Source organism: Sus scrofa, chromosome 15 (assembly GCF_000003025.6).
Source record: "Sus scrofa isolate TJ Tabasco breed Duroc chromosome 15, Sscrofa11.1, whole genome shotgun sequence".
Lineage (NCBI taxonomy): Eukaryota > Metazoa > Chordata > Mammalia > Artiodactyla > Suidae > Sus > Sus scrofa.
In genome coordinates this window covers 46,445,777-46,472,133 of record NC_010457.5, presented here as the reverse complement: position 1 = coordinate 46,472,133, position 26,357 = coordinate 46,445,777, and the positions used below count along the sequence as shown (strand labels likewise).

The following is a 26,357-nucleotide window of genomic DNA, read 5'->3' as shown; positions in this document are numbered from 1 at the left end:
GTCTCAAATGCGGCTAGAATCCCACATTGCTTGGCTCTGGCATAGGCTGGCGGCTACAGTTCTGACTAGACCCCTGACCTGGGAACCTCCATAGGCTGCGGATGCGGCCCTAGAAAAAGGCAAAAAAAAAACAACAAACCTAAAAGTCAGTCAGAGTGTATTAATTCGATTTGCATCGATTTCAAAGCTCCATCTTCACCGACCATCCACAAAGGCTTCCTGTGATGCTACAGGGGCTTAAATCCTTAAAGGCTCAAATCCTGAAATGGTTCTATCAAGGCCACTATCGCCCTCATCTGTCATCATGGGAACCGCCCCCCTCCATGGCATCTGGGTTCCAATTGTCCTTTTTCAGTTCTCAAGTCAGGCTCTCTCCAGCCACAGGACCCTAGCATATGCTGTTTCACTTTAGCCAGGTACCACTATGCAGACCGCTTTCATTCCTCCAATTAATACTGATCCTTCTAATTGTTTAGTTCATTCCTCACTTCTTTAAATCCCTCTGTCATAGCGGCACGTTCTTCTCTTTACTACTCTTTCCAACCCCTCACCATGGTTAACTAATGGATTATGTTACACTGTAGGGATCCTTTAACCAACAACTCTTTCCCGCTGAACTGTGGTTTCCAAGAAGGAGGTTCTTCCTTACCAGAATGAAAAAAAATAAAGAAAGGAAACAGGGTGGCGGGGGTGACGGGGAGGGATAGAAAAGGAGTCCCTGTCTTGCATTTTCTGCACTGCTTAACTCTTCTTGAGCAACATTTACAAATCCATTCATTCAATGATTTCACAGTTTGCAAGCCACTCTGACTAGGGCTGTGGTACAAGCTAGGAAAACAGATTTTAAATAAATGCACAGATCCTGACCCTAGGGAGCAGTAGACAAGACTTAACTAAGTATAACAGGGTGGAACAGCAAGTTCCCATCGAAAGTTACGGATAAAGTGCCTTGGGGCGGGGGGTGAGGTGGGACAGAGGAACAGTAAACTTCTGGCTGAGGTGATGAACAAAATGACGTCCCACTAGGAAAACGGAGGCTCAGAGTAGGTAGGTATCTAAAGGACAACACCTGGGGGCCCCAAGGACCAAGTCACCTCTAAGAAGGGTACCCAATCCGAGAAGCGAGATCAGACGTCCCAGCTCCAGCCCGGGTCAAGTCAACTGCGGAAGCGACCAGAGCCACGAGCAACCTCAGGAAGAGCCCTTCCCGCGCCGGCCCTTGCTACTCAGCAACCCAGCAAGTTTTGCGAGGAGGTTTATTTTGGGACGTTGCCTCGGTTACGGGAGAATCCATTCCAAGAACGCTACCGGAGGATGTGTAAAGGTTAGAATCCCCATTGGAGAACCTCACAGAAAGACGTGAGAGTGTCTGTAGGATACGAATGACGCAGTCAACACAACTGTCCGAAAGTGAGTCTTCTCTTTCCCGCCTCTTTATCCATCCGCGAGATGTGGTGGAGTGGTACGTCCATGACGTATGCTGCAGGGAATGTTGGGAGTTGTAGTCGGCCTTTCTCAAAGCCCAGACGTCGATGACGCCACTTCCGGCCCAGCGTTCTGCGCGGTAGGCGGGCGTCCTCTGTGTTGGCCACGTAGCAGTTATGGTGAGTACCCCTTCTCGTCACCGAGTACTGCCTTTCCTCTCAGGCTTCACTAGTACCGCTCCACAGCCCTTGAAAGAACTGGTCCCGCCGGCGTCTTGGTGGCAGCTGCGACTCAGTGGCCTGGGCTATCTCGTCCATGGGCTGTCTAGTTAGGGCCGGAGGGAAACTGGCCCTGGCCCCCAGCGCAGCCACTTTTGACTACGCGCTCCACCTTTTACTTGTGAATGCAGTTTGCGAACCAGGCGTTTTTGTTTATTAGGGGTTTTTGAGGGTTTTGAAAAAGGATTGGACCTGGGGAAGATGTAACTTTCCAAATGGTCTATTCCCTTAGCTGCTGTGATGTCACACACTCTTGGTTTTCCCTCCTGATGGCTCAGCCAGCTCCTTTAATCATGTGGTGTTAAGTACTTTACGCCCTATAATTTCTACAAAAACAAAAAAACCTTTTTTTGGCCACACCCTGGGCATAGGGAAATTCCCACGCCAGGGATCAAATCCGAGCCACAGCTGAGACCTGTGCCACAGCTGTGCAGCTATGGCCGCACAAGATCCTTAACCCACCGCACCACAGTAGGAACTCCTCTCCAAAATTATATCTTCAGTTTAGATGTTTATTCTGAGCTTCAGACCTGCACACTACTAAATGTATCCCCACTTGAGTAGCTCATATGTATTTCAAACTCAGCAAGTTGAAAGCTGACCATTCCCACCTCCCCTCATTCCACACCTGCTTTTTCTCTAGTGATTCCCATCTCAGTTCATTGTGCTGCCCTTCCACTACTTGGTTGTTCAAGCCAAAAACCTGGAAATCATCCGTGACATCTCTCTCTTCTCAACTCCTGAACATCTGTTCAGTAATCACATCGTAAGGAACCGGCCTCAGTTGTCACTCCTTTACTCTAACACTATCAGATCCAACCATCCACTTTGGCCTCTTAAGTGGGGTTTTTTTGTTTTAGTTTGTTTTGTCTTGTTTTTAACACAACTGCACCTGTGGCACATGAAAGTTCCCAGGCTAGGGGTCAGTCGAATCAGTTCAGAGCTGCAGCTGCCAGCTCAGCAACTCAGGATCTGAGACACATCTGTGACCTACGCTGCAACTTGAGACAGTGTTGGATCCTTAACCCACCGAGGGAGGGCAGGGATTGAACCCACATCCTCCTGGATACTAAGTGGGTCTATAATCTGCTGAGCCACAGCAGGAACTCCCTTAAATGGTCTTTTAAGAAAGCCTTGGCCAATCTGAGCACCTGCCTGGGCTGGGCTCTTCCACCTCCACCCCCATCTTTCCTTTGGAATTATTCATACTGTTACCTATTGACTGCTTAGATCTCAACTTAATATTATTTCCTCAGAATATCTTAATTCAGAAATGTAAGGAGATTCTAGTGTATTCATGTAAGATCTCTTATGGAACCTTCACAACAGCTCTGTGAAGTTGTGTATTTTTCCAGTTTTACAAAGGAGAAGACAGACTTGAATGGTTAGTTATAAGGTCATACAGTAATTAACAACTAAATTTTTCTCTTGCCTGTCTTTTTAACTTTTATCTCCAGTATCTTTCAGTGACATTAACTATTTTTATTCAAATAGGTGCATCATGTTTAACCAATTTCTTTCTTTAACACATTTCTTACTGATAGCTATTTAGGTAGTTTCCTTTCCTTTTTTTTTTTTTCTAGGTGCATCATGTTTAACCAATTTCTTTCTTTAACACATTTCTTACTGATAGCTATTTAGGTAGTTTCCTTTTTTTTTTTCTTAGTGCTCATGTTTTTTTTTTTAACATTTTTACTGATAGCTATTTAGGTAGTTTCCTTTTTTTTTTTTGTCTCACCTGCGACATATGGAGGTTCCCAGGCTAGGGACTGAATCGGAGCTGTTGCCACCGCCCTATACCACAGCCACAGTAACACGGGATCTGAGCTGCTTCTGTGACCTACACCACAGCTCACTGCAACGCTGGATCCTTAACCCACTGAGCGAGGCCAGGGATTGAATCTGCGTCCTCATGGATCCTAGTCGAGATCCTTAACCACTGAGCCACGGTGGGAACTCCTAGGATAAATTCTAAGAAGTAGAATTAGGACAAAGAGCATGACCTTTCAACAGGTTACAATTTATGAAAAATAAAAGCAGTCACCCTTAAAAAAATGTGACCAGGGATTTGTAAGTGAAAGAAATAGTAACAGTACCTACTTAATAATGTTCCGAGAATCAGAGTACCTCTGTGTCCACTCATTTAACATAGGGCCTTTTACTTTTTTAAAAAAACAAAAATTAAATGAAAGTTTAATAACACATGTACATGGGAGAGACCCAGGAAAACTGAGTAACTCCATCTTTTACTTTTTAAGAGCTCAGTAAATGTTAGTACTTACTCGTTTATTTCAAAATAGGGTTCTTACTGTGTAGTGTGGTTCTTCAGCCTGTTCAGGAAGTACTTTGAGAATCTGATGAAATCTTTGAAACTGTTTCCCAGAGGTGCTCACCCCTCTCTCCCAACAAAATGATGTATGTCTTTTGCCATGGGTTATCAACTACCCAAAATGTGCATATAGAACCCAAATTAAGAACTACTGATAACTGAGTTCCCTTGTGGCTCAGCAGGTTAAGGATCCTGCAGTGGGCGAGATTGTTGCCTTGGCGTGAGTTCAGTCCCTGGCCTGGGAACTTCCACATGCCAAGAGTGTGCCCCCCCCATTTTTTTTTTAATTTAAAAAGAAAAAAAAGAACTACTGATAACCATTTTACAAGTGCTTTTTTCCCCTTAGTTGCAAGAAATTGCAGGCATTTTCCTATGCCATTAAATATTCTTATAAAGCATGATTTTTCATTGCTTTATAATATTCATAATTATTTAATCATTCTCTTTTTGACAGGCTAATATACTTGAATCTTTGTGTTTTGCTTTTTTGTGTTTCCTTAGTCTAAATTTCTAAATGGAGAATTACTAAGCCAAGAATGTGAATATAAGGTTTTTGATTCTTATTGCCACATTACCCTATGAAGAATTGTAAGAGTTTTTACTTCCACCATCATAGTTTCCTTTCATTGTCTTGACCATCAGTTGTTAGCATAATAAGTTCAGTGTTCCTGTCTCATTCTTAAACTAGTTCCTTACCATTGATCTTTTCATGTCATTTTTAAACCCTGTAGTTGTTAAGACTAAAACATAGAAATATTATCTTAAACAGTGGTCCTCAACTTTTTCCATATTAGAATCACCGACATGGGAGAGGTTTTAAATATCCTTGTGCCTCAAGCCTTCCAAGACCAATTATCAGAATCTCTGGAGGTGTAGCCCAAGAATCAGTATTTTAAATTCCTCAGATGATTTCAGTATGGAACAAATTTAGAATTTAGGGTGTTTTTTGTTTTTGTTTTTTTTTCCATAAAACAAGGAATTAACTCATGAAATAATTGAAAAGTTAAGGTTAATTAATGCTTTAACTTAAATTCAGTTAGATTCTAATTTATTCGAGGATGACTTTGTTTTGTTTTACAAAAGAATCTTGGTTTTATTTGTCTTAGGTGATTTCAGAGACTATGGATATACTCTTCAGAATAAGAGGAGGCCTTGATCTAGCTTTTCAGCTAGCTACTCCTAATGGTAGGTCTGCCAAACTACTCTCCTTTTTTTTATTATAAAATTGATGATGAAATATACTGAGAGTCTTTCCATTTTTCAAGTGAAGCTGAGTGAGAGAGACTATGAATAAACTGTCCAAGGTCATATAGTTAGTAAGTGATATGAATTGGATTTAAACTTTGATGCTGTGTTCCCCATCACCCCTAGCCCATGGGGCTCCTCTGTGCAGTTTAGGAAAGCACAGAGGAGCTGATCCCTTACTTAAGTTTTACTTCCCTCTTGAGGACAACTGTCCCAATAAATATAAATATCCACCATGAGCACAGTGTAAATGAGGCGCCCAGACGTGTGCATTGCAGACTCGGAACTACGTAGCCCTGAGTCTCCAGAACCTACTCTCTTGAATGTTGTATTGCTTAGGACTGGTAGGCAAGCTCTGTTGGCAAAAAATCATCAGAGTTTGTATAAATTCTAGGATGTCTTCCTGTTTCTGACTACTGCCACAAACTGAGGTAAAGAATCTCAGGGGAGGAAGTTGCGGAGCTGTGTTTGAGGTGTGTTAAATTCGAGATTCCACAGTACATCAAGTGCAAATTCCCAACAAGCGTTGGTAATTTGAGTCTAAAGTCTAGGGGAGAATGGTCAGTGGTGAAGATAGAAAGCTTAGCATCTCTCAGGGTTGAGAGTTAATACCTCGATACTAAATGAAATTACTCGAGAGAAGTATGATCAGTGGTGTCAGGACCCCACAGAGAAGGTCAGAAATATAGGGAATAAACAATGTCAGAGTTCGTTGAAGGAGATCACCAGCTGACCACTGTTTATTGATTTCATGGAAAGAGGAAGGAGAGAAAGCAAAATGTTCTTTCGGACCCATCCCTTCATATTAGAAAATTGTTCTCAGTCTTGGTTCACATTCTATTCCCCTCTCTCAGACCAGTTAAAGTAAGTCTCTAGGACAGAGACTTGTACATCAGCAAGCTTTTTGGGTGATTCTCTAATGTGCCATCAAGATGAGTCCTTTTGTAAGGACTGAATCAAACTCATTTTTAGGCCTACCTTACTAAGGTATAGTTAGTTGTTCCTTAATATGTTACTTGTATGGATAAAGCTGTACATTTCACAACTTAATGTAAATTGAAAATATACTTTGCTATGAACTTATTGCAACAAATAACTTATAACCTATTAGTCAACAGATATAATGTTGTCACTTCAAATGTAAACAAGGACTGCCGATACTTTTTATCTGGTAACCACTCTTATTTGAGCTTGTCTTCTGACTTGATAGTATTCCTTCTCTCAAACAAGGAAAGGCATCATTAATTGGAGAATATAGAGGAAGGAAATGCTTAACTTTGAGGACATAACAATTATTTAGATTACTTTACCTCATGGTCCTTTAAGGATAAACAGAAGACAATCCAGGAATTGTTTGTCTTTTGTAGTATAGCTAAAAAATCTTTAAATTTGGTTTTCTGAAACATATCAGGATAGCTTTAAATCTGATTGTCAGAAGTAATCTTTTCTCTACCACAACCTCAAGATACTTATTTATCAAGATTTCACTGTCATAGTTAAATATTTTAACTACAGGATGAAATAGGTTTAGGATTTAAGAGTATAAAGCTAGGACAAGTATTTAAATATTGTCTTCTTCAGGTATATCTTCTTATATAGTTTTGACTTTGGAACCATGAAAATGTTTTTCATATTCAGAAAATTCTATGAAGTAAAAAGGAAATCCCTGAAAATGATGACATACCACACAGAGAAAAAAAAACTGTGGCTTCAGAACACAATACCGTGTACAGTCTTAGTGGGTATGTAGAAAGAAAAGAATTACAAAGAATTTAAATCTGAACAGTTTTAGAGAGTTCCCATCATGGCTCAGTGGTGAACAAATCTGACTAGGAACCATGAGGTTGCAGGTTCAATCCCTGGCCTTGCTTAGTGGTTTAAGGATCCGGCGTTGCCGTGAGCTGTGCTGTAGGTCACAGATGCAGCTTGGATATGGCGTTGCTGTGGCTCTGGCATAGGCTGGCAGCTATAGCTCCGATTGGACCCCTAGCCCGGGAACCTCCATATGCCTAGGGAGCGGCCCTAGAAAAGGCAAAAAAAAAAAAAAAAAAAAAAAAAAGTCAAACAGTTTTATTGCTGTAAATGATATGATGGTATTTTAGGAGTAATTGGAATCCTCATATGTTGCTGATGAGAATATAAAATGGTGCAGCTCCTTTGGAAAACAGCTTGGCAGTTACTCAAAAAGAGAGTTAACCATTTAACCCAGCAGTTCCTTCTAGGTTATCACCTAAGAGAATTAAAAATATATATCCGTACAATAACTTGTGCACAGATGTTCATGAGAGCGTTATTCATGATACCCAAATGTATATCAGCTTATGAACTGATAAACAAAATATGTCCTATTCATACAATGGAATGTTATCCCGCCATAAAAAGTAATAAAGTCCTGATCGTGATATGGATGAATGCACAGTATGAATGAATCTTGAAAATATTATACTGAATAATAGAAGCCAGACACAAAAGGCCATGTAATGGGTGATTCAGTTTACATGAAGTGTCCAGAATAGGCTGATCTATAGAGATCAAAAGTAGGTTAGTGATTGCCATTGGTAAGTGGAGGGAAATGGGGGATGACACTGGTGAGTCAGGGTTTATTTTGGGGTGATGAAATGTTCTAGAATTAAATAGTGATGATTGTAAACCTTAGGGTATACTAAAAGCAACTGAATTGTACATACTAAAAGAGTGAATTTTATGGTCTGTGAATTTTATCTCAATTTTTAAAAAAGAAAGGCAAAAAATATATCATGGATTCTGCAGAATGGCTATATAGGGATCAGTTTTACTACGCTCTACTTTTGTGTACTTGGAAGCATTCATGTTGAATGTTTTAAATTGCTCTTATTAACTTCTGTTTATATTCTTTTAACTTAGAAATTTTTGTCAAGAAAGCACTAAAACATGTGTTGAGTGACCTGTCAACCAAGCTTTCTTCAAATGCACTTGTGTTTAGAATTTGCCACAGCTCAGTCTATATATGGCCTAACAGTGACATGAACACGATCCCAGGAGAACTGACTGATAGTTCTGCCTGTAAGAACATAATGCGCTTCATTCAGTGAGTATGCTTGAAGTTTGCTAGAAATGTTTTCACAATGTCATTGCATATTATAAACATCTTTGTGTATTAAAAACTTAGATTTGAACAGGAAGAAGATACAAAACGAAAATTCATGAGGAAGAGAGAGAAAAAGTTATCAGACCTGGTAAGCAAATCACTGTCTTAGTTATAAACATTTTAAGTCCTTGAATTTGGAGTTGAGAGGGATATTAGAAATTACTTAACCCAGCTTTCTTATTTTTTTACATACCAGATTATTTAGGTCCAGAAAAATTAAATGACTTGCCAGAGGTTATCTCTGTTTTGCATATCTAAACTTTGATCCTATTATAATACATAGCTTAAATGGGTCTTTTGGATGCTTTCTTTGCTCCCACAAAAATAAAACAGCTTGAGTGTGTTTAAAAATTATTGAAAAATAAAACAAGACAGTGTCACATTATGCAAGACAGTGTCACATTATGCTATGTGAGATAGTAAATAATAAATGATTCACTTTTCTTCACACTCTTTTGCTTCTGATTGATTTTTGAACCAGTACTATTGAATACCTGCCATGTGCCACAAACTTTGCCTGATACTAGAGATTAAGAAGTGGACCTGCTACTTCAAGGCAGGAGGAGAGGAGGGATTGGTTACAAGAGATATTTAGGGGATAAAATGGATTTTACTTCAGAACTAATTGGATTTGGGATGACAAGCTTCTGCTTAGGTAAAGATGGAAGATAAGGAAGACATGAGATCACTTTTGGTCATGTTATGCTTAAGATACCAGTGAGGCATCCACATGAATTGTTAGATTTATAAATGTGGGTGTACAAAAAAACTGTGGGCTGAGGATAGGGATTTGAAAATTACCAGTAATTGGAGCTTGACGTTTTCAGAGAGACAGGTCAGTTATTTTGTCGAATGTGCCTCAGTTTGGGTTTGGGTTTGTTTTAGGCTTCCTTGTGATAGATTCAGATGGTCATTGCTGGTCGGAATACCACAGAAGTTAACGTGTGTCCTTCTTAGCACTTCGTATGAAAGAGGGACATGTTCGGTTTGTTCTCGTATTGATGGTCATTTTGATCACTTAATGTGGTATCCCCCACTTTTCTCCGCTGAGAGGGCACTATTTTTTTTGCCGTTATAATTAGCAAGTATCTTGTGAGATACTTGTGTGTGTGTGTGTGTGTGTGCGCGTGCACGCTACTTTGTGTGTGTGTGTGTGTGTATACACACACATGTACTACTCCTCATCAAATTTTTACCCATCACTTCTAGCATCAGTTAATTTTTGCCAGGATCTAGCATTCCCTTAATGGCTGCAAAGTGGTGATTTTTCTAAGTCTGTGGTTTCCTTCTGGATTTATTAGGTGACATTATGTTGTGAGGAGAGCTTTTTCTTTTCCCTATTATTTATGAACTGCATGGAAGCATGGATTCTTATTTTCTGCAGTGAGTTATAATCTGTTACTCTTTCATTAGTTATTTTTTTAATTTATTTATTTCATTAGTTATTTTGATGTTCACATTTGACCAATAGAAACTTCATGCTGGCTCCAGTGTCCATTTGACACTATATTTTTGAGTACTTCTACTTGCTTCCACAAAATTTCCAGATACATCATGTACTTTCCCTGTTCCAGCTCAGGAATCAGCCAGTTCTCCAAGGAGCACACACATATATACATAAATATTACATATATATAACACATACATCCATATTTAGCTATGTAAATCATACTTATACCTCCACTTCTTCTTCATCCTCACACAATTCCTAACCTTTTCCCAGTGAGAAACCTGGTTTCCAGTACTCTTAATATTTTGCTAAATTTTTTTAATATATAGAAAGTATTTTCAGAATTGTTTTTCCATACCACTGTCAAAATCAAACCTACTGATAGAGTCCAGTTGCTTATGTGTTTAGATCAGGGGTATATAGTCATAAGTTTAAAAGTTGCTTCAATGTGTGGTTTTTGTATCTTGTTCATTTGAATTTTTTTTTAATTTTAACTCTATACAAAAGTATAATGGTATAAGGAACCCTGATAAACCTATACCTGCTTTAATGTTTATCAATACATGATCAGTCTGATTTCATCTTCACTCCCTCTCACTCTCTACCTGTCCTCAGATTATCTATTTTGAAGCAGAGAATTTTTCTTTAAGATGATATTTGTGCTTTTAAACAATTTACTGTAATATAGCTTATATGGTCCTTAAAAAGTCCTTTACCTTACCTTTGACATTATTGTTCAGTGTGTTAACTATTACTGTTTATCTTTATAGCATCAAATAGTAAATATAGACCTTATGCTGGAAATGTCAACTCCTCTGGCAGCTGTAACACCCATCATTGAAAGAGAAAGTGGAGGACATCACTATGTTAATATGACTTTACCAGTTGATGCAGTTATATCTGTTGCTCCAGAAGAAACATGGGGAAAGTAAGTAGTTTCTAATACTATTGCCACATTTAAATGAGGACCTCCCCCCAGAGGAATAAGAGCCCATTTTAAGTATCGTATAGGGATATCCAGGATTGCTGTTGTTTTTTACTATGACTTACTCCTTGTTTATTATTAAACTGAGAGTCATCTAGTAATTAAATGTTTATTGGAAGAAGTAGAAGTAATAGGTAAAACCTACAGGGTTTTCCCTTTATCTACATGAGGAGATTTAGTTTACTTAACATTTAGCTTTGTATTCTGTAGACTTTAATAAACCTGGTCCAATCAAGGGTTTGATGTGTTTTTGTTGTTTTTTTTTTTTAATTAGGCATGTATTTACTCGATACTTTTGTATATTACAACCACTGTAACTTTAGTTAATGCACTTGTATATTTTCCCCCACAGAGTTCGTAAACTTCTAGTTGATGCAATTCATAATCAACTAACAGACATGGAAAAATGCATTTTGAAATACATAAAAGGAACATCTATTGTGGTCCCTGAACCGTTGCACTTTTTATTACCAGGGGGAAAAAATCTTGTAACAATTTCATACCCATCAGGTATTCCAGATGGTCAACTGCAGGACTATAGAAAGGTGATACCAATTCATTAATCTTAGAAAAAATATGACCATCATTCATATTGTATTTAATTATGTGTTTCTAATAAGTATAAATTGTTTTGTATTTAATTTTAAAGTGTGGACACAGACTATTAGTTTTATATCTAATTTAACTTCTGTTCTCATGTAACTTTCTAAGGCATTATTAATGGAAAAATACTATGCTAAACCATTTGAAACATTTTAATTGTGTCCAGTGTAGTTATTTTTCTGTAATGAAATTTAGAAATGAAAAGATGCTTACATGCCTAGAGCAGCTAATGAGTGTTATTTAATAAATTCCATTTATCTTCCATTATTTCCAGATTTGTGAAGGAGACATGATTACAGTTAGGGAAAGGAAATTAATATTTGTGCTGATTTTAAGTATAATTTATAATAACACTCCATCCCTCACCTCCCAGAGTTATTTGGGTTTTACCAGAGGCGTCTTGTAGAGAGCATGACTAGCATTCAAAGAAATGAAATTTATTGGCAAAATGACTGTTTTAGAGTACGTTTTTTATGTGACCTTGTCTGTCACCCATCAAATTATGCCAGGGGAACATCTTCCCAGTTTCTGTCCCTGAAGAGATAAAACACTGGACCTCTGTTCTCTGTGAGTGCCAGATGAGCTGATTTGCAGAGGCAGCAGTTGCACAAACTGATGATCCCATTCAGACTGCCAGAATATACAGGAGATACCAAAAAGAAGATGTCAGACTTTTCACCGTAACTGTTACGTAGTTTTATACACTCAGGAATATATTGTTTTTTAAACATCTATGTGTATCTTTATTTTGATGTCATATTGATTGATTTCATACCACCAGTTTCTACTTTGTAGTGTAATCACTACCCCCTTAATATATGTTAGGTACTCTTAAGTGTGATTTTAAAAAATACTTCGTAGTTCCCATTGTGGCTCAGCGGTTAACAAACCCAACTAGTATCCATGAGGATGTGGGTTTGATCCCTGGCCTCACCCAAGTGAGTTAAGGATCCAGCATTGCCCTGAGCTGTGGCGTAGGTCTCAAACGCAGGCTCGGATCCCGCATTGCTGTGGTTGTGGTGTAGGCTGGCAGCTACAGCTCCAATTTGACCCCTAGCGTAGGAACCTCCATATGTCGCAGGTGCAGCTCTAAAAAGACAAAAACAAAAACAAAAACAAAAAAAAACTTCAGTGAAATTGTATCATTGTTGATTATAACTTACTCATTTATAAGGCTATTTCAAAACCAGTCTTTTGCCTGTATATATTTTAACAGATGTGTTACAGTAAAAAATTTTAAATTATCTTAGTTCTCTCACTTTAACAAATCATTTTATTTTTCCACATTCCTTTCCAGTTTCTATCAGTATACATAGATAAACAAAAATACATCTTATTTGGTTTTAGTTTAAATCTTACCTCTTTGATGTTAGTGAATTAAATTATATGTGTTTGATAATTTTTATAACCAATATGTATTAAATTTTGTTTTATATCTTTAGTTTGAGTTTATTTATTGACTAGGAATCTAAATTATTTAGCTTTTTTTCTCTCTTTCCTTTTGATTCTGATTTCATTTAGGAGTTACACGATCTCTTCAATCTACCTCATGACCGACCTTGTTTCAAAAGGTCTAACGCTTATCACTTTCCAGATGAACCATACAAAGATGGTTACATTAGAAATCCACATACTTATCTCAATCCACCAAACATAGAGACTGGTATGGTGAGTTTAATAATTCTTTATGGGAGTCAATTAATCCTTAATGTCATTAGTTGTGTTTTGCTTGTAGCCAATGGAAGTTCTAAGGGTTGATTCATAACAATTTATCATCCATTTCTTTTAATGCTTATTGCTTAAGATAGCAGTAATCCACCAAAAAAGTTAGGAATAGATCATATGTAACACATTTCTCTTACTAAAATTCCATTCCTTAATTTTTTTAAAGGTTTATCCCATTTTATTTTTATTCTGAACCTGATAAATCATGCTAAATAAGGGGATATTTCTACCCAACTGACACAGTAGAGACTGCTATAAGGAACTACATGGTTTCTGTACAGTTCTGTACCTAGTTCTAAAGGGTAGATCTTCATTAAAAGTAGTTCAGAAAAGGAGTGTTAAGGTGGGGTTCCTTTAAGGATACATGTAGGTCAGTAAGAGAGGATCTGATGGGCAACCAAGAATAGAAGTTTCATAGCTGGGCCTCTTACAACAAAGCAGCCCCATGACTGGCAGCTTTCTCAGTCCCAAACATGCACTGTCCCAAGCATTATGTGGGTGCTTTTGATCCTAACTGGCCTATTCCTTCACTTGCTGTATCTTTTCTTGGCCTCATCTTCTGTTTCCTCATTGTTTCAGCTTAATATAACTTTTTCCTACTCTTCCTCTTAGCCACTCTTTGTATGCATCATTTCAATTTCATTCCCTGCACCTTAACCTTACTGCCTGACTCACCCTGTACCTCTCAATTCAAATTCCCAAGAAAAAACTTGATGGACCCACCTTGTTAGGGCATTTACTCAGTACCTGCTGAATCTCCAAGTGCTTTGTAAGGAAATCTTAAGACTAGAAAATGAATACATGATACAGCGTTGACCCGAGGGGAGTTAGGGGCCCACTTCTGGTCCTGACTATCAGCATGCCCTTGGGACAGCAGCTACATCTGCAAGCCTCTAGGCAGACTAGCCTCACATAGAGAGGCCCTGCTGGGCACTCTGTTACACGTACACAAATGAGTCTTTCATCAGCATTTCAGTGATATTAAATCATTTCATTTATTTTGCTATGGGAAGAAATCTTGAGAGACTTGTTCCTGGTTGAAAATCTTGTTCTGTCGTAGTCATAGAATCAGGAATAGGAAATACAAATCTTAGAGTCTGTGTAACAAACAACATAACTCTTTTGATGGTTTTCTAGTAAATTATTACATAAATGTTTTTTCTCTCAAATTATGTTTGGAACTCTTCTAGGGTAGGTATTATATATTCATTTTCAATTCCTAATAGTTCTTTACTAAGCACCTGGTTTCTCAGAAGGTACTGAATAAATGCTCATTGATTTTTGACAATAAACTGGGTTCATGATCTGTATTACAAAAATACAAGAAGCATTTACATATTTCTTGATATTTACTATATGATATTTAATATGTACATATATGTAAATTATAAAGCACAGTAAAAAAATGAGTACTGGGGAACTCTTTACCCAATTTAAGAACTAGAACATGACCCATCTGACTGTGGTCTCCTTCCTTATCCACTCCTCCGCCTCCTCCAGGCCCCAGGAGGAACTGTTATCCTGAGTTTCATGTTCATCATTTACTTCCTTTTTTTAAATAGTTTCAACATACATGTATATGTTTTCTCAACAGTGTAGCTTTTAATTTTCCTTGATTTTGAGTTTTACAAAAATGGTGTAATTTTGTGTACAGTCTTCTACAACCTGCTTTTTCACTCAGTATTATGTATCTAAGATTTATCCGTGGTATTGTGCCTAACTGTGGTTCATTTGTCTTTATTGCTGGATAATATAACTTGGTATGATTTTTTTCCTGGGTTTTTTGCTATTTAGACAATGCTGCTATGAACATTACTGTATGTGTCTCTTGTTACATATGTGCCAACACTTGCTTCATTTGTCCTTTTTTCCCCTGAGCCGTTTTAAAGAAAATTACAGGCAAGTCATTCAACCCAAATCTCCAAACAATTGATTTGCATTCATGGTATAAACCTAGTTTGGTTATGATTCACCATTTTTTATTCTCTGCTGGGTTTAGTTTGCTAATATTTTGTTAAGATTTTTTGCATCTATATTCATGAATAGTATATTATCTTACAATTTTCTTTCCTCATACTGTTCTTACCTCACTTTTGTATCAATAATATACTGGCTTGTTGAAAAAGTTGGGGAGTGTTTCCTCTTTTTTTAAGATTTTTTTATAAGAACTAAAGTAGCAGTCTAGCCCTGAGAACAGTAACATGACTAGCATTATTTTGTGTGTGTATTATAAGTATATCATCTTAAGTTAATATTTTACTATGTTTCTTCTTTTTATATAGATTTATGTGGTCCAGGGCACATATGGTTACCATCATTATATGCAGGACCGGGTAGATGACAATGGCTGGGGCTGTGCTTATCGATCTCTGCAGACTATCTGCTCTTGGTTCAAACATCAGGGATACACAGAGAGACCCATTCCAACACACAGAGAAATTCAGCAGGTAGAGAACATGCCATTTTGAATTATAATCATAAAATTCATTAACCCTTAATATACCATTAATAATTACTCCTATCTCATGATTTATTTCTATTTTGAAGAAAAAATATACTGGTAATCAGGGGAAATACCCTAAACATAATTTTTAATAGCTGTCTGTGTATGGATTTTTTGTATGTTTAAATACACAAAGGCTCTAGTTGATGCTGGGGACAAACCAGCAACATTTGTTGGATCACGGCAGTGGATTGGATCTATCGAGGTACAGCTGGTACTGAACCATTTGATTGGTATAACTTCAAAAATACTATTTGTCAGGTAAGGACACTTTTAAGAAATTTGAGAAATCATTTCAAAGTGATTTGTCTTTTTTATTAAAAGAAAATCTGCATCTTTTTCCCACATTTGTTTCCATTCCTCTCTCTTCCTTCACATTGCCTCATTGCTTTATAAATCTGATTTTTCTAGCCCTAAGTATTTTTTTTTTGTTACTTTTTAGAAAATGTTTGAGTTTATGAGTAAACTGAGATAGCTGCTTGTATGGTCTAGGCCTAATTTTAGTCTGAAAAAGGAAAACTTGGAAGTGTGTCAGCTTTGAGTAGTGTTATAGAAAGTCTGTTTTTTTTTTTTTTTTTTTTTTTTTTTTTTTTTTAATGCTTAAGTCATTAAAGTCTTGAAAGGAAAAACCAAATGTTGATCTGTGACTGACCTTTTTGTTTACCTCCTACTCTTTTTCTTCCCAAGATTTTATTTTATTTTTTGCTTTTTAGGGCCCCACTGGGGCATATGGAAGTTCCCAGGCTAGGGGTCGAATCAGAGCTACACCTGCTGGCCTACACCACAGTCACAGCAACGCAGGCTCTGAGCCGAGTCTGTGACCTACTCTACAGCTCATGGCAACACCAGATCCTTAACCCACTAAGTGAGGCCAGGATTGAACCTGTGTCTTCATGGATACTAGTCAAGTTCATTACCACTGAGTGACAACAGGAACTCCTCTTCCTAAGATTTTAATTAATAATATGTCCAAATAATACATTCATTATATCTTTTCCAGTATATTTTAATCATGATTCTATTATTTAAATATGAGCAAGTATGAAATAATGTTGATTTCTATGTCCATCCCTAAACCTACTCCTTATTTATGAGCTTATGTTTTCAATACATTTTCTATTACGACAGCCTTGGTAACTATAATGTCATTATCCTTTTTGTCCAAGTACTTTAATACATCTGAGTTCACAATTATAATTGTATTGGCTGCGGAAATCAGTGCTAACAAATAAGTGATAGATTAAGTAGTAATGCATATGGTGATTAAGAAGTGAAAGTTGTGGTGTATTAAAACAGTATTTATACATCCTTTACAAAAAGCAAGAGCTGAGGTTTAGCACCACCTGGCACCTCCATTGTAAATATATTTTTAAAATATATATATATATATATAAATATATATATATATTCCTTCTTTCCTCTGTTCATCTTTCTCCTCTCAAAGTAAAAATTGTATAGGACCTTGAAATATTCTCTAAAAATATGTTGTACTTGAAAACATTTTTCAGTTTTCACATTGGCTTCACAAACTTTGTCTGTTTTAGTCCTGGAATCTCCTGTCCTGTAGAAGGGCAGGTATTATTGGTCCTAGTTAAAGATGAGGAAATACAGGCTCAGAATCTGATGGCAAAAAGACAACCCAGGATGTAAAACTCAAATTAAATCCACCCACAATTCTCCCCAGGCTATCAAAGTAACCATTTTCAATCTCATGTTAAAAATCCAGGACCTTCTTTCTGCATTTTTAAAGGCAGAGCTTTCTTTCCTAGCACATTTAGTGGCCTTAAATATTTAGCGAGGTTGTATTGCTTTAAATTGCTCTTTCAGTTCTCTACCACTTACTTTATTTAAATTTATATTGTTTTTCAAAATGAGCAAAAAAGAAACCAAAAAAGTAGAAAGTATTAGTTCCTAAGTTCATTATTTGACATTAGAAATAGTTCATCTGATAGAAAATGGTTTTCTTTCTAGCCAAGGTTCTGAAATGGCCTCTCAGGGACGGGAACTGGCTAATCATTTCCAGACTGAAGGAACTCCAGTAATGATTGGTAAGGTGTTTTGGGCATCTTGAGGTTTTTTGGTAGAGTGAAGATTATGTAAAAGTTTTTATTATATAAATATTTATGACACATAAGATCAGTCATTTTAGGAAGTTCCCTGGTGGCTTAGCTATTAAAGAGCTGGTGTTGTCACTGCTATGGCTCAGGTTACTGCTGTGGTGTGGTTTGATCCTTGGCCTGGGAATGTGTACATGGCACAGACTCAATGCCTCCCCTCTCCCCTCCCAAAAAACAGTCATTTTAAAACATTAAAATTCATTTTTTTTTTTAATTTCCAAGGCAGATGTTTACAAAAAAGATTATAATAACCAGGAGTAGAAAAGCCTGATGAGAAATAACAATGGTTCAAATACTTAAAGAGTTGAAAGAGGGATGAAAAGAGGCAGTGGTCAGTCACATGAGCATCCTAAGTCACAGCTGTCACTAACTTGGCTGGCTCTTTGACATTATGCAAATTGCTTGACCTCTCTGGGCTTTATTTGTAAAATAAGAGGATTGGATTAGCTCATCTAAAGATTCACAACTCTATGAGAAATAAGACTTTTCCTGTGATGACAGAAGGCAAGCTAAGACTGGTGTGTAAGAAATGCAAATGGGCAGATTTCAGCAAAATATCAGAAAGTTCTGAATGAGGAGATACGCTGCACTATTGGAGGAACTCAGAGCAGAGGTAGCATTGCCCATCTGCTCAGAGAGTTGCCACAGCAATGATTGTTACTCTGTTGGGAGGAGTTTAGACCCTCTGTGGCCCTTTTTAAATCCAGCTTAGGTAATTCCATGGATATTGCAGTGGAACATGAACCTAATATGAATATACATATGACTGTATCTTTTCTGCCTTAAAGATGTAATTTTATCTCTTCTAGGATATTTGACATTGTGCCTTTTAGAATGTAGGCTAGTCAATTTTAATGCTTTGTTATTAGATCAATTAATAGGCAAAATAATCTTTTTTTAACTAGAAATTGAACGGTAAGTTGAGATAAGCATATGCTCTTTCATTTCATATTTCTTTTACAGGGGGAGGAGTTTTGGCCCATACAATACTAGGAGTTGCATGGAATGAGATTACAGGACAGATAAAATTTCTAATTTTAGATCCACATTATACAGGAGCTGAAGATCTGCAAGTTATTTTGGAAAAGGTATGTGTCTATTTAATATAAATTTAGATAAGGCAAATTTTCTAAAGGCAAAGAATCCAGAACCAAAGGATAGAAAACAGGCAGCTAACAGAAAGATGGATTATAAACCTAGGGTGGTGATCCTCACGGTAAGGAGGGATTCTAAGGCTGTGAGGAGTGCCCATCTCTCTAGAAATGGAGGAGAAGGGAGAACTAAAGTAAACTGTGAAAGACAAAATTTAGGTTTGATTTATAAAGAGTTTCTCAGTAAACTTAATAACGGAATGTAAAACTCATAAATACATTCCTTTGGAAACTACTGCTTTGCATAAACATAAATATGGTGAGGTTTATCAATGTCTTGGAATAGAGTGGAATATATAACCTCTATAATTTTAGAATTAACCAGAAATTAGCTAAATAGTATGCCAGATATTATAGAGACTTGACTATTTTTTATTTATTTACATATAACTTAATACCATTCTATAAAGGATTTGAATTTGAAACAGATTTAAGAGTATTTGTTGATGCTCAAACTACCAGCTAAAGGAGGTATAAATTTAATTTATAGGCAACTAATTCAGATTTAGTATTGAGTTTTTCTAAGAAATTAGTACCAAATTTCATGAAATTCAGTACTAAATCTTTAGGAGGCAAAATGTAATTATCTTGAATTTTAAATAATTTTTATATTCTTTGCCAAGTATGGTAAGATTGATTACAAAGAATGCATGCAGCCTTTTCAGCCATAAACTAATGAATGTATTATATTATTATCCACTACCCTTCATTTTTGTCATGTTGTCACTTAAGTCAACATCATTGGTACCAATAAAAAGTTTTCTCTGCTTTTTTTTTAAAGCAGAAGTCCTAGGGAATTCTGGGAAAATGGATGGTTTAACATTTAAATTCATTTGTGAGATAACTTCAGAAGTTGAAAAGAATAGAACTACATGAGGTTACTAAAGCCTTATGGATACGATATTTAGTATGTAAAAGAGTTTTTAGGAGTTCCAGTTGTGGCTCAGTGGGTTATAAACCGGACTAGTATCCATGAGGAGGGAGGTTAGATCCGTGGCCTCCCTCAGTGGGTTAAAGATCCGGCGTTGCCATGAGCTATGGTGTAGGTCACAGATGCAGCTCAGATCTGGCATTGCTGTGGCTATGGCTGTGGCCAGCAGCTGTAGCTCCAATTTGACCCCTAGCCTGGGAACTTCCATGTGCTGTAGGTGTGGCCATAAAAAGCAAAAAAAAATTTTTTTTAGTGTGTGTAGCTAAATTCATATCTCCTTTAGTAATAAAGTCTTTTGCTAATTATAGGAATAGCTATAAATACTAACAGGATATAAATATGTTCTTAAAATTTGTAAGTTCTCCCCACACCCACACACTTTTCTCAAGGCATTTGAACTTTTAAATCTATGAAATATTTTTAGGTGTTACATGTGTCTTACTGAAAATAGGTGCAATATTCACTCTCTGTAGTAAATTGTTCATTCATTCAACATTCATTAAATACCTACTGTTTACCATCCATTCTCCTAAGCACAGAGTATTAAAAGGGGTCTTTAAGGAGCTCTTAGTAGTGTAGGACAGAGGAGAGCCCAAAAAGGATTACCAGTAAAAATATGGCATCTAAGGTGGAATGTACAACAAGGCTGATCCTGCGGAGGCAGTGAGGAAAGCAGGGCATGTTCTGGTAGCTGTGGCAGTTTTAGCATGATCAGCGCTGGTGGAGAGGTGTGGCTGATGGCTGGAGGGATAGGCAGGAGCTAAATCAGGGATAGTGTCATGTCAGCCAAGCGGAGAAGCAGGCATTTAAATTTTATCTTACAGGCAATGAGAAGCCTTATTATTTTAATAAGAGGCATGATACAGATAATAAAATCACTTCTTTCTGGCTGGCTAGAGGGACTTTGCACTAGGTGGAATTATCTAATTAGGGCTTTCTGAAGCAGTTAGGTAGAGTAAGGCATTGTCCCTGCTTACCTTCTCTGAGAATTGCACTCTCCTTTGCTAGTCATATTTCTGTAGAACTTTGCAACCACAAACAATGCTTTGCTCTCTTTACACTTCCAAGAATCCTGGAGGCCAAGGCCCAGCCATCAGCAGAAGAGCTCTTAACTCTCACATGACTCAAGAATCTAGGGTGCTGTCTTAGTCCATCTACACTGCTCTAACAATACCATAGCTTGGGTGGCTTATAACCAGAGAAATTTATTTCTCAGTCCTGGAGGCTGGGAAATCCAGGATCAAACACTGATTCCATGACTGGTGAGGCCTGCTTTCTAATTCAAAAACAGCAGTCGTTTTCACTGTCTTCAATGATGAAAGGGATGAGGGAGCTCTCTGGACCCTCTTTTTTTTTTTGGCTTTTGGCTTTTTAGGGCCACACCCATGGCATATGGAGGTTCCCAGACTAGGGGTCTAATCAGGGCTACAGCTGCCAGCCTACACCACAGCCACAGCAAAGCCAGATCTGAGCCACGTCTGCAGCCTACACCACAGCCCACGGCAACGCTGGATCCTTAACCCACTGAGCAAGGCCAGGGATCGAACCCGAAACCCCATGGTTCCTAGTTGGATTCGTTAACCACTGAGCCACAACAGGAGCTTCTGGACCCTCTTTATTAATGAGGCCACTAATCCCATTCGCAAGGGCCCTTCCCTCTGAACCTAGTCACCTCCCAAAGGCCCACTTCCAGATACCATCACATTGGGGATTAGGTTTCAGCAGATGAATCTGGAACACATGAAGCCCATTGCAGGGGCCAGAAGGACAGTTCTGCCTCTGCCTGACCTCTTTACACTGTTGGAGTGCTTTCCTGTTTGAAGTTCCTAAGTTGGTCACCTCAAAGGAAAGAAGCCCAGCTCCCATTTACTCCACAGTTTCTGGTCTGGGCACCCTCTCTACCCACTTCTCTTGAAAAAAGTGTAAGTCTGGTTACCTGGAGATGGCCACATGTGTGAAAGGACCATGAAAAGATTAAAATGGAGGAAGTATAAGCCTTTTTTCTACTTACTAAGAAAACAGATTTTAAGACATTAAATTCAATAAAGTTTTGCTGAAAAATGAGATAATAAAAAGAAGTTTGTTTAGTAAAGAAACAGTCCTCAATGACAATAAACAATGGTAAATAAACTTAATGGTAGTTACCTGGGAACAGAGGAACAGCACTGGTGGAGGATTTTTTTAATTTTTAACTTTATCTCATTTGAATTTTTATAATGTATGTCTTATTTTTACAATCAGAAAAACAAAAATGAAAAAAATAAAGAACACCTTTAGTCAACCCTCCTGCCTCCACACTGAAAAACAAAGCTAACACTCTTCTGTAGTAACTATGACTTTTGACTCCAGGTCCCTGCCAGAGTGCCCAGCAACTTGCCCATTAGGTAATATAAGGGGAAGGCCACCACCTGTCACTCACACCATGGCATTTTTAATAAGTCCTCACTAGCCTCCTCACAAGTATTTGCAAACAAAGCATTTCATTTCAGAAAGATGTAAAACAGACCAGTCATTAGCTTGGGTCTTTAAGTAAATAAATCAATGGCCCTAGAAGAAATTTGACAAACTTTTATATTCATAGTGAGATTTTGTTTGAAAGTCATTTTCTCTGCTGGGGAAAAGGATTTATACTGACATGAAGATTGGAAAGTGGAATGATTACAGCCTGAGAAAAATGCAGGACATAGAAAGCAACTCCAGGGCCAAGCTCACATTTCTCATGGCTGAGATGCCACTCCTGGGAACTCCAGGATCAAGGCACTGGCCCATTCAGTGGCTGGCAAGGCCCACTTTCTAGTTGGATGGCAGTCTTCCTCACTGTCTGTATGTCTTGTATGGACAGATGCTAAACTATCACATGCCCTCAACTATGAGAATTGTAAAACGGTACATCTCAGAATCAATAAAATGTGGTATTGAATAACAGTACCATTATGAAGCTTTTCTTTTTTTAATGATTTCTATGTTTAAATATCATAGAATTAAAATTTTTAAAAATTCTGTCTGAAATGGGTCCACATAAGCTATTTTTCTGTGTTGTATAGGAATTCAAATATTTGATTTATAGGTATTTAGAATTTTATTCCCAGATCCTGCTGATAGAACAGGATTGTAAAGTGTTACAGTTTTGATCATGAGGTCCTATCACTTTGTAAAAGGTTTTCTTTCTCCCATATCTAGGGCTGGTGTGGATGGAAGGGCCCAGATTTTTGGAACAAGGATGCTTACTATAATTTATGTCTTCCTCAGCGACCAAATATTATTTAAAATATCTTGGACTCAAAGATTGTAGTAAAGTTGCACTTTATCAATTTGTTAATAAAGAATAAATTTAATTTCAGATTAAATCCTGGGTGTAGTTTGAAGGTTTCTATTCTTTTTTCCAAAGGTTGTATTGCACAAAGAGTTTTTTCTTTAGACATTCCTTTAATAAATTAAAAGACAAAGCATGCACAACCAGAACATTATAGGCATGTAAATACATGTATTCTTGAATGTTATCTTCACTTAGAAGAAAGTTTTCCTCCTTCTTAGAAGAAATTGAGACACACTTGATGAACCAAAAGCCATGGTTTATAGCTGGGCGGTAGACCTTCATGAAGACTTTCTCCATACCTCTTCATAACCAATACAACATCTGTTGTTAAAAAATATTAACATTACAAACTTTTTTTTAAAGGTTTCTTCCCCAACTTTCCACCATGCAGGACAATTTTTGGTCTTTAGAATCTAGTAGTAGTTACTACGACCAGTGTTAAAATGTATTAATGAGAATGAAAAGATATATTAGAAATAAGACCGCCAATATTTACGTAAAACAAATTCTGTGCTAAATAAATCCTTGAGGGAGGAAGAAAAGAAAACTATGAGTTACTTACCAACACTTCCTTTTCCCATTTGTATTTTCTTCACTTTCAAAATTTCGTTTCTGTCTGAGCGCTGGAACACAATGACCTATATTTGATTGTTCACTTGACTTTATTGTCTGCATACATTTAATTGTTGTAAGAAACTTGGCACATTCTGGAAATCCACATGACCACGCAAGATCTTCAGCTGTTTGCCCATTCTTATTACATAAACTGAATTTGAGGCAAAATATGAGTTAAGTAAAAAACTGGAATTGGTTAGACTTTTTTAATATCTTCCTAACAGAGGTGCTTTTTGCTGATACAAATGTTGGTTGCAGAACAGAAGCAAAGGAAGCATAGAGGAATTCTATTTTTGCTATTATATCCTCAGTGGCTAGCAGAGAGTACAGCACAGAGTGGGCATTTCACTTTTGAATGAATGAAAGTTAACTATTCTGTTTTCAGTTCAGTGATTAAGTACACAGTGGAAGTCAATGCGAACTTCTGTAGCATGGGTTTTCTTTTTTTTTTTTTTTTTTTTTCTTTTTTGTCTTTTTGCTATTTCTTGGGCAGCTCCCGCGGCATATGGAGGTTCCCAGGCTAGGGATTGAATCAGAGCTGTAGCCACCGGCCTACTTCAGAGCCACAGCAACACGGGATCCGAGCCGCGTCTGCAACCTACACCACAGCTCACGGCAACGCCGGATCGTTAACCCACTGAGCAAGGTCAGGGACCGAACCCGCAACCTCATGGTTCCTAGTCGGATTCATTAACCACTGCGCCATGACAGGAACTCCTGTAGCATGGGTTTTCTAAACCAGAACTAAAATATAATACTGACAAAACATGAACAGAATTACGTCTATGATTGCTTAGGATCCATTCTTTATTTATTCAAATTAACTAGTATTAGATATCATTAATAGCCTAAGGTGACATTTAAATGATAATACTAAATTATCAATTAGGCAAGCATCGTGTCATTAAACTGCAGGGATCTGATTAGTATAATCCAAGAAAATATAAAATTTGAAGCCACTGATTTCATACTTACTCAATTTGAGCATCACTGGCTACAAGCAGGCTGAGGCACTCCATGCTTCCAACTTTTGCTGCCTTGTGTAGTGGAGCTTCTCCAAAAACATCCTTACAAATAAGACAGCACATTTTAGTCTCTCCCCAAAACGCTTGCTTGTGGAAGTTGCTGGGTAAAGTCTATTGTTTGAGGAAGCCAGTTAGAACTGTATTGTTCTGGACTGAATTTTTTAATTTTTTTTTTAAATAAAGTTCACTTGGTACCCTAATAAATAGAGTTGTCATTAATAAAAACATGTGCAGCCACAGCTACATTCATTAAATTTTAAGTGAATAACAGCGAAATCGAAATCTATAAAAGTAAAAATTACAATTTAAAATTCACCATGCTTTAATATTCAGTGGAAGATGCAAACTACCTTCAGTTCTGTAAGAAATTATATTGTTTATGAGCATGAGTCACAAGTATGTCAGTAGCTACCCTGAGACTTCATTTGGTAATGGAGCAATTGTTCCTTTGGAAATGAATCGTAGACCTTCGAAATGCTGTCCGGTATATTAACCAGCAGCCCAACATATGGCTAATGAGCACCTGAAATGTGGCTAGTCTGAATTGAAATGTGCTATAAATGTAAAATACACACCGGATTGAGAAGACACATCAAAAGAAAATGTAAAATACTTAACAGTAATGTTTTATATTGATTACATATTAGAATGATATTTTGGATTAATTAGGTTAAATTACTAAGACTAATTACAAGTTTCGTTTTACTTCATTAATATGGCGACTAGAAAATTTTAAGTTACCTATGTGTCTCACTTATTTCTATTGGACATCGCTGAGACGGTCAAGTTCATGAAAGTGAAACCACTAAATATCCTGGTGCCTAAGAATTGTTTGAGGGGATTTGGGGTGGAGGGGAGGGTTGCACACAACAATCAGTTACCTAGTTACCTGTTGGTTGAGGTCAGCGCCAGTCTGCAGTTGCCAAAGAAGAAAGCAAGAAAGGCCGCCACCTGCAGCCAGGTGGACAGGCGACTGCTCACAGGGATCCGGAGGTGCGTTGACGGAGGCCCCCGTCTCTAGCAGTTGCTTCAGAATATCTACCTGCGAGAAGAGAACAGCTCCAGCACCATTCTTGCCTTTGTCCAGGCTCACGCCCTCCCAAAATTGAACATCCTCCCCCCTGCAAAAATTTTCCAGCTCTGAAGACACAGGGTCCATTGATCCACCATTACCTTAGCTAGCGCTCCCAAGAAGTCAGACCTCCGGAAGCTTAAACCTGCAGGACAAAAGCGGCCTGAGTCTCACCTCTGGGTTGCTATCAAGCAACTGCATTTCCCGCCTAAAGTAGTGGACTGGAGTCCTTGGGAGAGCAAAACGGTGGGGCACTCGTTGCAAACAGGTAAGAGTGCACAAGCTGCCTAAGAGCAGGAGAATTTAAAGATCGCCAGGGCCAGCGGGCCAGCCCCTCCCCGCCGCGCCCCAACTCTGGTTGAGCCCTAGCTGCCCAACCCTTGGCTTCCGGGCCTTTCTCCGCCCAGCTGCAGCCGCACGTACACAAAACACTGGCACGTGCAACCGGGAAGCCAGAGAG

At 37.8% G+C, this 26,357-nt stretch overlaps 3 protein-coding genes across 14 annotated transcripts in view; 1 reads left to right on the top strand and 2 right to left on the bottom strand.

Annotated features, from left to right (window-relative positions):
• Nucleotides 1–1,454, bottom strand: part of C15H4orf47 (chromosome 15 open reading frame, human C4orf47) — a 141,494-nt gene extending 140,040 nt beyond the window's left edge. For 3 of the 10 annotated variants that reach the window (XR_002338985.1, XM_005671715.2, XM_005671712.2), the window contains exon 1: nucleotides 1,095–1,302. The gene's annotated coding sequence lies outside the window, so the exon portion shown is untranslated. 10 annotated transcript variants of the gene reach the window in all.
• On the top strand, nucleotides 1,518–23,216 carry UFSP2 (UFM1 specific peptidase 2). Of its 2 annotated transcripts, XM_005671721.3 has the most exons (12): nucleotides 1,519–1,604; nucleotides 5,139–5,217; nucleotides 8,161–8,344; nucleotides 8,426–8,492; nucleotides 10,625–10,782; nucleotides 11,192–11,384; nucleotides 12,964–13,110; nucleotides 15,450–15,614; nucleotides 15,807–15,931; nucleotides 17,642–17,718; nucleotides 18,751–18,875; nucleotides 23,050–23,216. In XM_005671721.3, exons 1-12 carry the CDS (start codon nucleotides 1,602–1,604, stop codon nucleotides 23,134–23,136), a joined length of 1,410 nt encoding a protein of 469 aa, XP_005671778.2. In that variant the 5' UTR covers nucleotides 1,519–1,601; the 3' UTR covers nucleotides 23,137–23,216. The 2 variants fall into 2 exon arrangements, 1 of the variants encoding a protein (XP_005671778.2); XR_002339221.1 differs by lacking the exon at nucleotides 17,642–17,718 and having other exon boundaries at nucleotides 1,518–1,604.
• On the bottom strand, nucleotides 22,088–26,345 carry ANKRD37 (ankyrin repeat domain 37). 2 transcript variants are annotated; one of them, XR_002339222.1, is made up of 5 exons: nucleotides 25,999–26,345; nucleotides 25,715–25,867; nucleotides 24,776–24,867; nucleotides 23,748–23,951; nucleotides 22,088–23,506 (listed from the first exon to the last, which is right to left on the bottom strand). XR_002339222.1 is itself a non-coding variant. In XM_013984052.2 (5 exons), coding segments are annotated over exons 1-5 (477 nt in total). In that variant the 5' UTR covers nucleotides 26,099–26,343; the 3' UTR covers nucleotides 23,181–23,505. The 2 variants fall into 2 exon arrangements, 1 of the variants encoding a protein (XP_013839506.1); XM_013984052.2 differs by having other exon boundaries at nucleotides 23,181–23,506; nucleotides 26,072–26,343.